This window comes from Rhincodon typus, chromosome 19, assembly GCF_021869965.1.
Source record: "Rhincodon typus isolate 14 chromosome 19, sRhiTyp1.1, whole genome shotgun sequence".
In the NCBI taxonomy this organism is placed as follows: Eukaryota; Metazoa; Chordata; class Chondrichthyes; order Orectolobiformes; family Rhincodontidae; genus Rhincodon; species Rhincodon typus.
Genome location: NC_063350.1, coordinates 33,056,594 through 33,071,154, shown reverse-complemented (window position 1 = coordinate 33,071,154; position 14,561 = coordinate 33,056,594). Strand labels below are relative to the sequence as shown.

General features: G+C 42.8%; 1 protein-coding gene across 4 annotated transcripts in view; it reads left to right on the top strand.

Annotated features, from left to right (window-relative positions):
- rtel1 (regulator of telomere elongation helicase 1) overlaps positions 1-14,561 on the top strand; it is a 109,735-nt gene that overhangs the window by 13,379 nt on the left and 81,795 nt on the right. For 3 of the 4 annotated variants that reach the window (XM_048608503.1, XM_048608502.1, XM_048608499.1), the window contains exons 3-5: positions 6,130-6,195; positions 8,534-8,687; positions 11,018-11,056. In XM_048608503.1, the coding sequence (XP_048464460.1) occupies positions 6,130-6,195; positions 8,534-8,687; positions 11,018-11,056 (259 nt within the window). Of the gene's footprint in view, positions 1-6,129; positions 6,196-8,533; positions 8,688-11,017; positions 11,057-14,561 lie in introns of those variants that run through there. The other variant, XM_048608501.1, reaches the window with a different exon arrangement.

The window sequence follows — 14,561 nt, the reverse complement described above, 5'->3', positions numbered from 1 at the left end:
TCAGAACCCCCTTTCTCTCCCCCATTTCTGAAGAAGGGTCTAGACCCGAAACGTCAGCCTTCCTGCTCTGATGCTGCTTGGCCTGCTGTGTTCATCCAGCTCCACACCTTGTTGAGTCAGATAAAGTTAGTCTGTTTGCACCCTTGGTGTCACATTTTACTCTGAGATGGGCTTCCAAATTGAGTCAAGTTGTGGTTAGGGCAGACTGTTTGTTTGTTTCCATCTCTGTAACATAGACCAACTTCACTTCATCACAGCAGATCATTGATGACATTGGCAGCCTTCTAGAAAAAGACTTCATTCCCAGTGGACCAGTTGGACATGCATTGCCAATGAGCATCATGGTGCCTATCACTGGAGAACTGCCCCTAAGTCTCTGCCTCTCCCTGAGGTGGAATGAAAGAACAACCTTCTGGAAGGTGACTGTAATGTGTGCATGTGAGGGAGCAATAGAGTAAGAGAGATAATAGGTGCTTTTGCTCAGATGGGGACATGAGGTACCTGCAAAAAGAGGAATATGCACATGTGCAAGGTTGTTTTGAGGAGAACCAGGATACACAAGGTGGGGTTTGCCATCTGAAAATTATGTCACTCCCCTGTCGTTGCCTTCCTGAGACCCTTGATCCTTGGTGCATCATCACCAGGTTGGAGGGGCTGTAATTTTGCTGCAGACTTCCTTGGGTGACTACATCTATGTTTGCTTCATCGGAGAGATTTAACTCTTCCTTTTGCCCTTAGGAGAGGTTGTTTCGCTGCAGCAGGACTAGCAGTTAATGGGGAGAAATGTAGAGATCAGCCTTCCCAGGTCTCTTCTCCATTCCATCAGTTGCGGTAGTCTCATAAATACATATCCAGACGAGTCTTTGTAACCCATGCTAGGTTTATTTAACTAAAGATCCTGTTCAAGATGGGGCTTATTAATGCCGCATTCATTCAGATGTGCCCTTGATGTCAAGGATAAATCAATCACAGTTCACCTCTGGAATTCACCTCTTTGTATGTGTTTAACCAAAGGTTATGATGAGTCAGCAGCTGAGTGAACCTTGTGGAACCAAACCTGGGTATCATTTGAGCAGGTTATTGTTAAGCAAATACTGCTTGAAATCTGTTGATAAACCCCTTCCATCTCTTTACTATTGGGGTGGTAACTGGCTGGGCCAGATTCATTTGCCCAGCTACATCCTGTATGTAAAAACCTATACTGGAACAGCTTTGCTAGGGGAGTGCTAAATTCTGGAGCACTATTACTGGAATGTTGTCAGGCCCTGTAGCCTTTGTGGTATCCAGTGCTTTCAGCCTTTCCTTTATATCATGCAGGGTGGATTGAATTGGCCAAAGGGTGGCATCCATGATGTTGAGGTCCTCCAGAGGAAGTCGAGATGGATTATCCACTTGGCATTTCTGCTTGAGGATATTTCATTGATGTCAGTGGTAGTCAGTCTCGGCTCATCTCTGGAATTCAGCTCTTTTTGACAATGTTTGAACCGAGCTTTGTCTTTTACACTGATGTTCTGGGCTACCCCATCATTGATAATGGATGTGATTTTGGACCTAGAATACAGGATACAGAAGCTGCAGGCGTAACAAGTACATGTAGGCGAGGAGGGGGAGTTGCCCTTCTGATAAAGGAGGACATAAAAGTGCTTAGAGAGGATATTCTTAAGGGTTCATCAAATGAGACCATATGGTTAGAACATAGAAATGAAAAGGGGATGGTCACTCTGTTGGAACTGTATTCTAGACCCCCAAAGAGCCAGAGGAGCAGACATGTAGAGAGATTGCAGATACCTGTAGGAATAATAAAGTAGTATTGGTTGGAGATTTTAATTTCGCCTGTATTGACTGGGCCACCCAGAGTGTAAAAGGTTCAGACGGTGTGGAATTTGTCACATGTGTCCGAGAAAGTTTCCTAAATCAGTATGTAGAGGGTCCTACTTGGGAAAGTGCAACACTGGACCTCCTGTTAGGAAATGAGGTCAGGCAAGTGACTGAAGTGTCAGTCAGAGAGCATTTTGGGTCCAGTGACCATAACTCCTAGTTTTAACATAGTTATGGAATAAGATAGGACAGGTCCACAGATTAAGGTGCTAAACTGGAGCAGGGCCAATTTTTGGGGCCATGAGACAAGATCTAGTAGTGGTCGATTAAGTGATTCAGTTTGAAGGAAAAGGAATGACTGGCAAATGGAAGACTTTTAAAAGTGTGATATTAAGAGTCTAGTGACAGTATGTCCCTGTTAGAGTGAAGGGAAAAGCTGGCAGGTTTAGGGATCCCTGGCTGATGAGGGATGTTGAGGCTCTGGTCGGGAAAAAGAAGGCATACATTGGGTTTAAACTATTGGGCTCAAGTGAATTCCTAGATGACTATAAAATGTGTAGAGCACCCTTAAGAGGGAAATCAGAAGAACAAAAAGAGGGTATGAGATGGGTTTCACAAGTAAAGTTAAAGATAATCCCAAGAGGTTCTATAGCTATATTAAGAGTAAAAAGGTGGCTACGGAGAGAATAGGTCTCCTTAAAGATCAGCATGGCCTGTGATGTATGCTGCCACAGGACATGGGGGAGATTTTTATTGAATATTTCTCCTTAGTGTTTATTGAGAAAAAAATCATGGATGCTAAGGAAATAAGGGAAACAAATGGAGATGTTTTAGACTGCACACATATTACCAGAGAGTAGGTGTTTGCAGCCTTAAAGCACACTAAGGTGGATAAATCCCCTGGGCCTGATCAAGTCCATCCTCTGACTTTTTGGAAGGCTAGAGAGGAAATTGCAGAGGCCCTTGCAGGGACTTTTGCTTCATCTTTTGCCACTGGTGAAGTTCCGGAAGGCTGGAGGGTGCCTAATGTTGTTTCATTGTTTAAGGAAGGTAGCAAAGCCAGCGATCTACAGGACAGTGAGCCTGACATCAGTGGTAGGCAAGTTATTGGAAAAGATACTGAGGGACCGGATCAACCAACATTTGGAGAGTCAAGGTCTGATTAGGGATAGTCAGCATGTATTTGTGTGCAGGAAGTAATGTCTGACAAATCTTTTCGAGTTTTTCGAAGAGGTAACCAAGAGGATAGATTAGGGCAGGGCAGTGGATGTTGTCTATGTAGACTTTAGTAAGGCCTTTGACAAGGTCCCACACAGCAGGCTAGTCATGAAGGTTAGGCAGCATGGGATTCAGGGAGAGCTAGGTAATTGGATTCAAAATTGGCTCAATGGTAGGAAGCAGAGGGTGATGGTTGAGGGTTGTTTCTTGGACAGGAGGCCTGTGACTAGTGGTGTGCCGCAGGGGTCAGTGCTAGGACCTTTGTTATTTACATAAATTATCTGGATGTGAATGTACAAGGCATGATTAGTAAGTTTGCGGATGATACAAAATTAGGAGGTATCATTGATAGTGAGGAAGGTTATCAAAAATTATGGAGGGATCTTGATCAGATGGGGAAGTGGGCTGAGGATTGGCAAATGCAGTTCAATACAGATAAGTATGAGGCGTTGCACTTTGGAAAGTCAAACCAAGGTAGGACTTATACAGTAAATGGTAAGGTCCTGAGGAGTGTTGTGGAACGAAGGGACCTAGGAGTACAAATACACAGTTCGTTGAAAGTGGTGTCACAGGTAGACAGGATGGTGAAGAAGGCATTTAGCATGCTGACTTGCATCAGTCGAGGCATTGGGTATTAGATTTGGAATGTTATGTTACATTTTATGAGTTGTTGATGAGGCCACACTTGGAGTATTATGTACAGTTTTGGTCACCCTGTTATAGGAAAGACATAGTTAAACTGGAAAGTATGCAAAGAAAATTTACGAGGATGTTGCCAGGACTAGTAGGCCTGAGTTACAGGGAAAGGTTGGCCAGGTTAGGACTTTATTCCTTGGAACATAGGAGATTGAGGGGTGTCTTTATTGACTATCCCTAATCAGACCTTGACTCTCCAAATGTTGGTTGATCCGGTCCCTCAGTATCCTTTTCAATAACTTGCCTACCACTGATGTCAGGCTCACTGTCCTGTAGATCCCTGGCTTTGCTACCTTTCTTAATCATATCCTAAAATCATAAGGGGTGTAGATAGGATGAATGCATGCAGTCTTTTTCCCAGGGATGGGCAATTGAAAACTGGAGGGCATAGGTTTGGGAAAGATTTAAGAAGGACCTGAGGGGCAACTTCTTCACGCAGAGAGTGGTGCGTATATGGAATGGGTTGCCAGAGAAAATGGTTGAGGCAGGCACAATAGCAGCATTTAAAAACCATGTGGATGGGTACATAGAGGGGAAGGGTTTAAGAGGGATATGGGCCAAATGCGGGCAATTGGAACTAGCTGAGTGGGCAGCATGGACCAGTTTCGGCCAAAGGGCCTGTTTCCATGCAGTATTACTCTATGAATCTCTGACTATGACTCTACCTCTGCACTGAGTTGTTTAATTGTCATCTGCCATTCTCAACTGAATGTAACAGGGCCGCAGAAGTATCTTCCAAGTGACTGTCTTCACGAGGACTGTGGTAGTCATCTCTAATGGTTGGTCTTGTGGACAGATGCATTTGTAGCAGGCAGGTTAGTGGGGGTGAGGTCAAGTTTGTTTATTCCCTCTTGCTGGTTCCATTGCCACCTACAGTTGACCCAGTTCCAGCAGCTGTCTCCATTAGGACTGGCTCAGTACATGCTGACAAGCCACAGTTGGTGATGGACATTGAAGTTCCCCACCTAGAGTACATTCTGTACCCTTGCCGCCCCGGTGCTTCTGCCAAATGACGTTCAATGTGAAGGAGCACTGATTCATTAACAGAGGTAGGGGCAGTACGTGGCAATCAGCTGTAGTTTTGTTTGCCCACATTTGACCTGATGCCTGGGCATTTATGAGGTCCATAGTCAACGTTGACTCCGAGAGTAACTTCCTCACAACTAGTTAGCACTGTGCTACCACCTCTGCTGTATTATTCCTGTCGCTGGAACAAGACATAAGCAGGGTGGTAGTGATGTTATCTGGACATTGTAAGATACAATTCCATGAGAGGTGGCTTTCTCAATTTTGGTATTAGCTCTTAATGTCATTAAGGAGGATTTTGCAGCGTCAGTGGGGTTGAGCTTTCCAGTGCCTAAACTATGCCATGTGGCCTGTCCAGTTTTGTTCCTTTAGTTTTATTTTATTCGATTTTTTTTTTTTTTTTTAGCAATTTTGATGCAATTGAATGGCTTGCTCGGCCATTTCAAAGGATATTTAAGGGTCAGCTCATTGCTGTGGGTCTGGAATCACATGTATGCCAAACCAAAAGAGGATGGCAGTTGTTATTGAAGCAGATAGGTTTTTAGGACAATTGACACTGGTTTCATGATTATTAATAAACTTTATTAATTCCAGATTTTTTTTTTGTACAATTCAAATTCTGCCAATGCCATAGTTGATCTCAGGTTCACTAGTCCAGTGACAATGCCTTTACAACATGACATTCTGCCAGTCTTCCCTGACTGGCCAGAGGACCGGTGGCCAGATGCTGATGTTATCTAGGCAGAGCCTGCTGAAGTGAATTCTTCAGGCTATGAGGAAACTCCCCTCAATGTGTCTCATCTATCATATTGAGTTCACAAGCCTTGTCAGCCCTTAAACTATCAAAATGCCCAAAGAAATATTTTTACATGAGTAAGACTGCTGAGCTTTCAACTTGCATGTTATTACATTTCAATCAATAAAATTATTCCCATCAAAATTGGTTTTCTTACTGTTCAATCACCGTAAAATTGGGTGCGTTCTCAACATAATAGGTTTCCAGAGTCTCAAAACCAATCCGAGGCAGTTTTTGCTGCCAATATTGAGTTGGGTCATGGGATTGCCTTGATACATTCTTGCAAATCTTTGACATCAAAACAGAAAACAGCTGAATACATGTTGGAAACCCCAGGAGCCTGATGAACTCACTTATGATTTTGCAAGTTTCCAAGTTTATTGAGAAGCCTATTGTGCATTTTCCTTGAAAGGTAGTTCTGTTTCATCGGTTGATTTCATAAATAACTGTTCACAGCTGGACAAATTTCTCTGACTAGGTCACGGATCTATTCTATCAATGTAAGTTTTTAAAACTAGCTTAGTTACTGACTAAGTCATTATTGAGCTAACTGTTTAATTTATGTTTTCCCTTAGAGTCGCAGAACTCACAATCTAGATCTACGGGGCACAATAGTGATTTTTGATGAAGCGCACAATGTGGTGGGTATTTTGTTGCTGTAAAATTGTATTGTATGGTATTAGTTCTTAAAAAGAGAAGTAGATATTTATATTTAACTATTTTAAAATTATAAATTAAGTTTCAAAATAAATACTCTTTAAAAGTCTTTGCAAAAGTGTAAAAATACGGTGAAGGTTTGTGTATTGCATCAATCACATTTAAGGGCGTTCCTGCAAAGTGCTAAGAATTCTTTGGATTTATATGTGCATGTATGTAGCTTAGTACTTAATTTGAACAATTCAATTTGAAAAGTAACCAGTAGCAAAGCTTTACCCTTAACCAATGTAAAGGTTAGTGTATTACACAATATTGCTATATGTTCTTGAGTAAAAATATGTATTCTCTTAGCAACTTTGTTACAACGATAATGCAGATTGAAGGATAACAGAAAGCTCATGAAGATAAAATTCAGTGCAGCCCTTTACGATATCATTCTAGGCCTATCTCTTGCAATCGAAGTGTTGGTTGTCTGGGGTAGAGGGTTGAGGTTGAAGAGTTCAACTCCAATGGCTTCTACTGAATAGTCGGAGTTAACATACTATAATTCTATAAGGGCTGATGGGAAGCCAGGGATGGAAAAAAATCCCAAAGGGGAAGATGAGATATTGTTTTTCCTGCTTGTGCTGAGCCTCACTGGAGCACTGCAGCAAGCCTGAGACAGAAATGTTGGTCAGAGAACACAGTGGCATTTTGAAGCAGCAGGCAACTGGAAAATCAGCATCATCTTTGGAGACAGAATGTTCTACATCCTGTGGCCTTCAGGACTCAATATCAAGTTCAATAATTTGAGAGTTGGAACATGTTCTATGTCATTTACCCAGCCCCTCATCCCAGGCCCCCTGATGACATGTGCTGCTTTCAGCACAATAAGCCCATTTTCACCAACTCACTGTCCCCATTATCAGCTTTTCTCCTTCCCTGGCTTTCTATCAACTATCATAGAACTAATGAATGCCTGCCGTGTTGAAGTGGCCCATCTGGCCCATCGGGTCCACATCGACCCTCCAAAGAGCATCCCATCCAGACACACACCCCTACCCTATCCCTGTAACCCCACATTTCCCATGGCTAATCTATCTAGCCTGCACATCCCTAGACAGTAAGGGCAATTTAGCATGGCAAATCCACCTAATGTGCACATCTTTGGACTATGGAAGGAAACCGGAGCATGTGGAGGAAACGCATGCAGACACGGGGAGAATGTGCAAACTGCACACAGACAGTCATAGAGTTGTACAGCACGGAAATAGACCCTTCGGCCCAACTCATCCATTACCACCAGATATCCTGATAAATCTAGAGATAATAAGAACTGTCGATGCTGGAGTCAGAGGTAACACAGTGCGGAGCTGGAGGAACACAGCAGGCCAAGCAGCACCAGAGGAGCAGGAAAGTTGATGTTTCGGGTCGGGACCCTTCTTCAGAAATGGGCCATTTCTAAAGAAGGGTCCTGACCCAAAACATCAGCTCTCCTGCTCCTCTGATGCTGCCTGGCCTGCTGTGTTCTCCACCTCATCACTGTGTGATCCTGATAAATCTAGTCCCCTTTGCTAGCATTTTGCCTATATCCCTCAAAACCCTTCCTATTCATGTACCCATCCAGTTGCCTTTTTAAATGTTGTAATTATACCAGTCTCCACCGCTTCCTCTTGCAGCTCATTGCATACATGCACCACCTTCTGCGTGAAAAGATTTGCTGTTAGGTCCCTTTTAAATCTTTCCCCTCTCAAGTTAAACCTATGGCCTCTTGTTTTGGACTCCCCCACCCTGTGGAAAAGACCTTGGTTATTCACCCCATCCATCCCTCTTACAATTTTCGAAGCTGCAACCAAACTAGGTCCCTGGTGTTGTGAGGCAGCAGTGCTAAACACTGAGCCACCGTGCCATTGCCTAACTTCCTTTTTCTCTCTCTGAGCTTTGTCTCCACCTTTCTGCTCACTTCTACTCTCCATCACCACCACTAACCAACTCCCTGTGTTCAGCATATATACCACCTAATCTTAGCTACGACCAGATCTGAAGAATGGTCACTGGGCCGGAAATGTTAACACTGCTTTCTGTCCACAGATAGTGCTGGACCTGCTGAGTTTCTCCAGCAATTTCTGTTTTTGTTTCAGATCTTCAGTGTCTGAAGTTCTTGCTCAGTTTTTAGTGAATTTGTGTGTTGAATGTCATATTGTTCTACCAGAATTATAAAATTGATCCAAATCAAAATCCAAGACTGAACTCTGCATTAAAGTTACATAGTTTGAATTGAGTTGAAGGTTGTGTTATACCCATAGGTTTCAAATAAGCTGCATTTCTCTTTCCTCATCATAGGAAAAAATGTGTGAAGAATCAGCTTCATTTGACCTTACTCCTTATGACCTTGCCTCTGGAATTGACGCTGTTAATCAGGTCTTAGAGGATGAAGCAAAAAAGGTTAAACACAACAAGTATGATACACACTTTGATTTTGAATCATTCAATTCAGGTTTGTTCATTAGACTTTCAAGTGCTTTGCGTGAATCATGCTAAGTGTACTCGACTGAATCTCAATATGTATCATGAAGTTCTTACCATGTGATCAAAGCTTTTAAATTTTGTGTACCACATTTTATCTTCTTCACTTCCTTCTTCTTTCTCATGCCTTGTTTCATATCTTGTAATATGGAGAGGTGATCAATTCAGAAAGATATGTGCTGCAATTCCTGTAAGCATCAGCCAGAAATTGAAAGATGATGCAACAGTTTGGACTGATTTACTTTTGTTTTCTTTTTCGGTTATTTTCCCTGTGGGAGGGATCCAAATTCTATTTGGTGTTTTCTAATGTTCCCTCCAGGTTTGGGACCTCAATTTGTGGTGTCGATGCAAACTCATTCAGCCAATGATCAAGTAAATAGCTTTAAATATATATTTGTTATATCTCGACAGGATGCCCACACTTAAAGTTGTGGTTACATTCCTAAAAAATGCAATGAAACAACTTTAAGTAAAACATTATTTTGCTTTCTTATAGAGTCATGCAGCATGAAAACAGACCCTTTGGTCCAACCATGCCAAATGTAATCCCAAACTAAACTAGTTCCACCTGCCTGCTCCTGGCCCATATTCCTTCAAACCTTTCCTATTTGTGTACTTGTGTCTTTTAAATGTTGTAATTGTGCCCACATCCACCATTTCCTCAGGAAGTTCATTCCACACATGAACCACTCTCTGTGTTTAAAAAAAAAAAAAAATTTGCCCCTCATGTCTTTTTTTTAATCTTTCTCCTCTCACCTGCCCTCTCACCCCATCCTAGGGAAAAGATACCTACCATTAACCCTATCTATACTCCTCCATGTTTTTATAAACCTCTCTAACTGGTGTTGGATTCTGTAGACTGGCTGAATTTCTGCATTGATAAATGAAATAACTATTCAAATAAAACACATTTTTCTTTTATATTTTAAATGTAACATTCTAGTTGGTGAACTTTCTGTATTGAATCCTCTGAGAGTGGCACTGGGTGTGCCACTGCAAGGGTCTCCACTGTGGGAAGCTTTTGTTCATCAGTCTCTGGGCCAACAGCTGGTAACAGTCGCTTGTTTCTGACCATTTCCTGGCAGTGGCCTGATTGTATGGTTGTTGGTGCCCACAGTGCTCCTTCCTGTTGGTTGCCACCTTTTGGGGTCTGCGCAGGCCGCTGCTTTGTGAGGCAGTTCCTCTTGGCTGGCTGCAGGGTGTTGACCAAGCTCCCTTTCCCATCGGTCAGGTGGGTCATTTGTGGCTGGGCAAGATGGCTTCTCCACTTGCTGCCGCACCCCACCCCCGCTCCCCTGTTTGCCTCATTTTCTCTCATTCTGAGGCTGCAGGGTGCCTGCAACGGATTTTGGCTTATAGCTGGCACAATCTAACATTCTGTAGAAAGGTTATTGGATCCATAACGTTAACTTTACTTTCTCTGTCCACAGAGGCTGCCAGACCTGCTGAGTTTCACCAGCACATGTAGGGGGAAGGGGAGGGGCTCTTGGTGGTGGTGGCTGGAGCTGGGGTTAGATGCAGAGGTCGTGGGAGATGCCCCACTCCATGCCACTGTTTTGCTGTTCGGGGAATGGGAGCCACGGCCTAGTGGTTGGGAGGTGTGGCTAATCCTTGTATCCAGCAGGTCCTGAGCCAGTGACAGGTTCTTGCAGAGGATGCTATCAAGGGCAGCTGCAGCATGGCTAGGGCTGTGTGGCAGCTCCAGTGGGTGATCTGGTGGATGGGGACTCCCTGGGTAGCAGTGTGCCATGGGGTAAACCACAAGTTGGAAGAATGGGTATGGGAGCAGTCTTCAGTTGGAGAGACGGAGAGGTTGCCCAAAACGATACCAAACAGATTAGGTAGAAGATTAAACAACATAAAAGCAAATCTGTCCACGCTAAATGAGATTACCCTCTAACTTAAAGTTAAAGCAAGATAATATTAAAAGGGACAACATCAAAATTCTTGTATTTTTAATTCTTGCTATATCTGTTTAGATATGTGGTCCAAACACTATTGAATATACAGACTACCTTTCACAAATTGGCAAACTCTTGGAGAAGTTTAAACATGAACCCAGTTTTAAACTCTGTTTCACACACTATTTTCAGATTAAGAGTTTTGTGCTGTATTACAATTAGTATGGTTTGTTTTTTTCTAAACAAAGTAGCTTGCTAGTTTACTGGAATCACAGTACGATGAGGGAATTTTCTTCCAGTAGTGAAATGCGAAACTTTCAGTACTTGACACTGTTTTTGTAAATGTTTATGCACATGGAAACGATGACACTACAATGTATGCATTCTTTTTTAATTTCAGGGCTGAAAATGGACTTGAGTGATCTGGCTAAAATAAAAAGTAAGTTGATTTGGAGGTTCTAAAATTATTTGTCAATTTAATAATTTTCATGTCAGATGTTCCATCCACTGTTGGGTCAAGACGAACATGAGTATTTGTTTCCCGACAATAGTTTACATATATACTGAATAGATAGAAATGTAATACGTTAATGCAGAGAACATCACAAAGTTCTTTATAGACAGAGTTGAATAAGAGTCAAATTTAGGGGAATGGATCAAAAATACCTGAAAAAATAAACATTGAGGAATATATTTAAATAATCACTCGGTAGATGGAACTTGCTGCAAAAAGCGACAGGCAGTCGAATATTTTCACTTTGAATTTATTGGGTCAGCAAAAATACCATGCCTCTGAGCAAGCAACCGTTGATAATATGAGAAGAGGGTGCTGATTAATTGGCGGGTGGATTCTGTTTGATGGTGCTGTTGCCACTGCAAATGCACTAGAGAAGAGTTCACTGCAAGCTTCTGTTTAAATTTAAATAACACAAGTTGACTTTGGTCAAGGAATTGCCGCGAGGAGTATGAAAATGGTGCATTGCATGAACATGTCCTTTCTGTTTGCAAATTACAGGGCCTTGCCTATAAATGCGTGTAGCTACCCACACTGTGAGCCTGACTGCTAATCTTTAAATTGAAGAATTGTAGCTCTCGGCACAAATGGGATTATTTACTAAGTGTTTTTCATCGTGGAATCACATCTAATGTCGGATACTGTTTGTTGTGAGTTTTACAAGCATGGGCTGATTAGTGTTGTGAGTCTCACTGAAGGGACATGTTTGAGATGATCTACTGATTATTGAAATTTACGCTGACTTACCTGGCATTACACCAATACTGACATCCATATATTACAATTCTCATCTGTGGGTTAGGCAGTCTATCTTTCTGATTTGATGACAGCATCCTGTTACTGGAGCAATGTCTTTTACACCTCATTGCATAATAGCACCGTGAAATGGTGAGCTTTACCTGTTGCTGAACTGTTTTAGAGACACCTTGCCTTTTCAGAGTAATCTGAAATAGACTGGGCACTTTTCAGGACTGAAATTGCTAGTCTTGGGGGGGCTGTTTATTTCTGATCTTTGCAATCATGTGATGGGTGTAGGCAATGACCACAGGACAGCTTTGCGCTCTACTTCCACATCAAATGTGCACGGTGAGCAACGAGAGTTTACAAAGATAGGATTGAAAAACTTGAAAGCTCTGCTGGTAGTAATAAAAATTGAATGAGGAAGATCACTGCATAGGAGACCACTACTAGAGATCTGAAGGCATAAGTTAAGACGTGTTACCATGGTAACATTTGGCATGAGGTTGTATTTATCAGTTCTAGGATAGCATGCTGAAATTATCTTCATCTTTTTTATTCATTCAAGGGATGTGGCTGTTGCTGGCGGCCCAGCATTTATTGCCAATCCATTGTGTCCTTGAGAAAGTGTTGGTGAGCTGCCTTCTTGAACTGCTGCTGAACATCTGCTATAGGTTGACCCACAATTCTGTACAGGAGGGAATTCTAGGAATGTGATGCAGCAACAGTGAAGGAATAGTGATACATTTCCAAGTCAAACTGCTGAGTGGCTTGGAGGGACACTTAAAGGTGGTTGTGTTCCCATATATCTGCTTCTAAATGGAAGTGGTCGTGTGTTTGGAAGGTGCTGTCTAAGGAAATTTGGTGAATTTCTGCAATGCGTCTTGCAGTTGGTTGCTAGCGATTGTCTGTGATGGAGGAAGTGGATGTTTGTGGAGGCAGTGCCAATCAAGTGGTCTGCTTTGTGCTGGATGGTGTCAAGCTTCTCGAGAGTTGTTGGAGCTGCAAATGGGGAGAATTCCATCACATTTCTGACTTGTGCATGGTGCACAGGCTTTGGGTAGTCAGGAGGTGAGTTACTCGCTGCAGGATTCCTATCCTCTGACCTGCTTTTGTAGCCACTATGTTTATGTTGCTGGTCCAGTTGAGTTTCTGGACAATGGTAACCTGAAGGATGATGTTAGTGGGTGATTTAGTGATGGTAACACCATTGAATGTCAAGGGGCAATGTTATATTGTCCCTTATTGGTAATGGTCATAGCCTGGCATTTTTGTGGTGTGTATGTTGATTGCTACTTGTCAGTCCAAGCCCGGATATTGTCCAGATCTTTGAACATGGACTGGTACAATATCTGAGAAGTCACAAATGGTGCTGAACATTGTGCAATCATCGGTGAACATCCCCACTTCTGACTTTATGATGGAGGGAATGTCATTGATGAAGCAGTTGAAGATTGTTGGACCTAGGACACTGCTCTGAGGAACTCGTGCAGAGATGTCCTGGAGCTGAGATGACTGTCCTCCAACAACCACGATCATTTTCCTATGTGGCAAGTATGAGTACAAGTGGAGAGTTTGTCCCCTGACACCAGTTTTGCCAGGGCACTTTGATGCCACACTCAACCCTTGATGTCAAGGGTGTCACTCTCACCCCACCTCTGGAATTTAGCTCTTTTGTCCATGTTTGAACCAAAGCTGTGATGAAGTCAGGAGCTGAGTGGCCCTGGCGGAACCCAAACTGGGCGTCACTGAGCAGGTTATTGCTGAGCAGGTGCTGCTTGATAGCTCTGTTGATGACACCTTCCATCACTTTACTGATGATTGAGAGGAGACTGATGGGGTGGTAATTGGCCGGGTTGGATTTGTCCTGCTTTTTATGTACAGGACATACCCTGGCAATTTTCCACGTTATCGGGTAGATACCAGTGTTGCAACTGTATTGGAACCGCTCGGCTAGGGAAGCACAAGTCTTCAGTACTATTGCTGGAATGTTGTCAGTGACTGTAGCCTTCGCAGTATTCACTGTGTCTAACCATTTCTTGATATCACATGGAGTGAATCGAATTGGCTGAAGACTGGTATCTGTAATGCTGGGGACCACCGGAGGAGGCCAAGGAGGATCATCCACTCAGCACTTTTGGCTGAAGATTGCTGTGTATCCTTCAGCCTTATCTTTTGCACTGATGTGCTGGGCTCTTCCATCACTGAGGATGGGAATGTTTGTGGACCCTCCTCCTCCACTGAGTTGTTTAATTGTCCACCACCATTCACGACTGGTTGAGGCAGGACTGCAGAGCTTAGATCTGATCCGTTGATTGTGGGATTGTAAAGCTCTGTTTATTACTTACTGCTTATGCAAGTAGTCCTGTTTGGTAGCTTCACCAGGTTGACACCTCATTTTCAGGTATGCCTAGTGCTGCTTCTGGCATGTTCTCCTGCACTCTCCATTGAACCAGGGTTGATTCCCTGGCTTAGTGGTAATGGTTGAGTGGTGGAATATCCCAGGCCATGAGGTTGCGGATTGTGCTAGAGTGCAATTCTGCTTATTTCTTGTATTTTCTTGAGTGTTGTGGACTACTTATTTAATTCATTACATACGTGGAGAAATATTAAATGATGTTAAAATTGCACACTCAAAGCAAAGTTACTGCTGTAATTTGAATGATCAACCTTGTGCTTGGAAGACTATCTG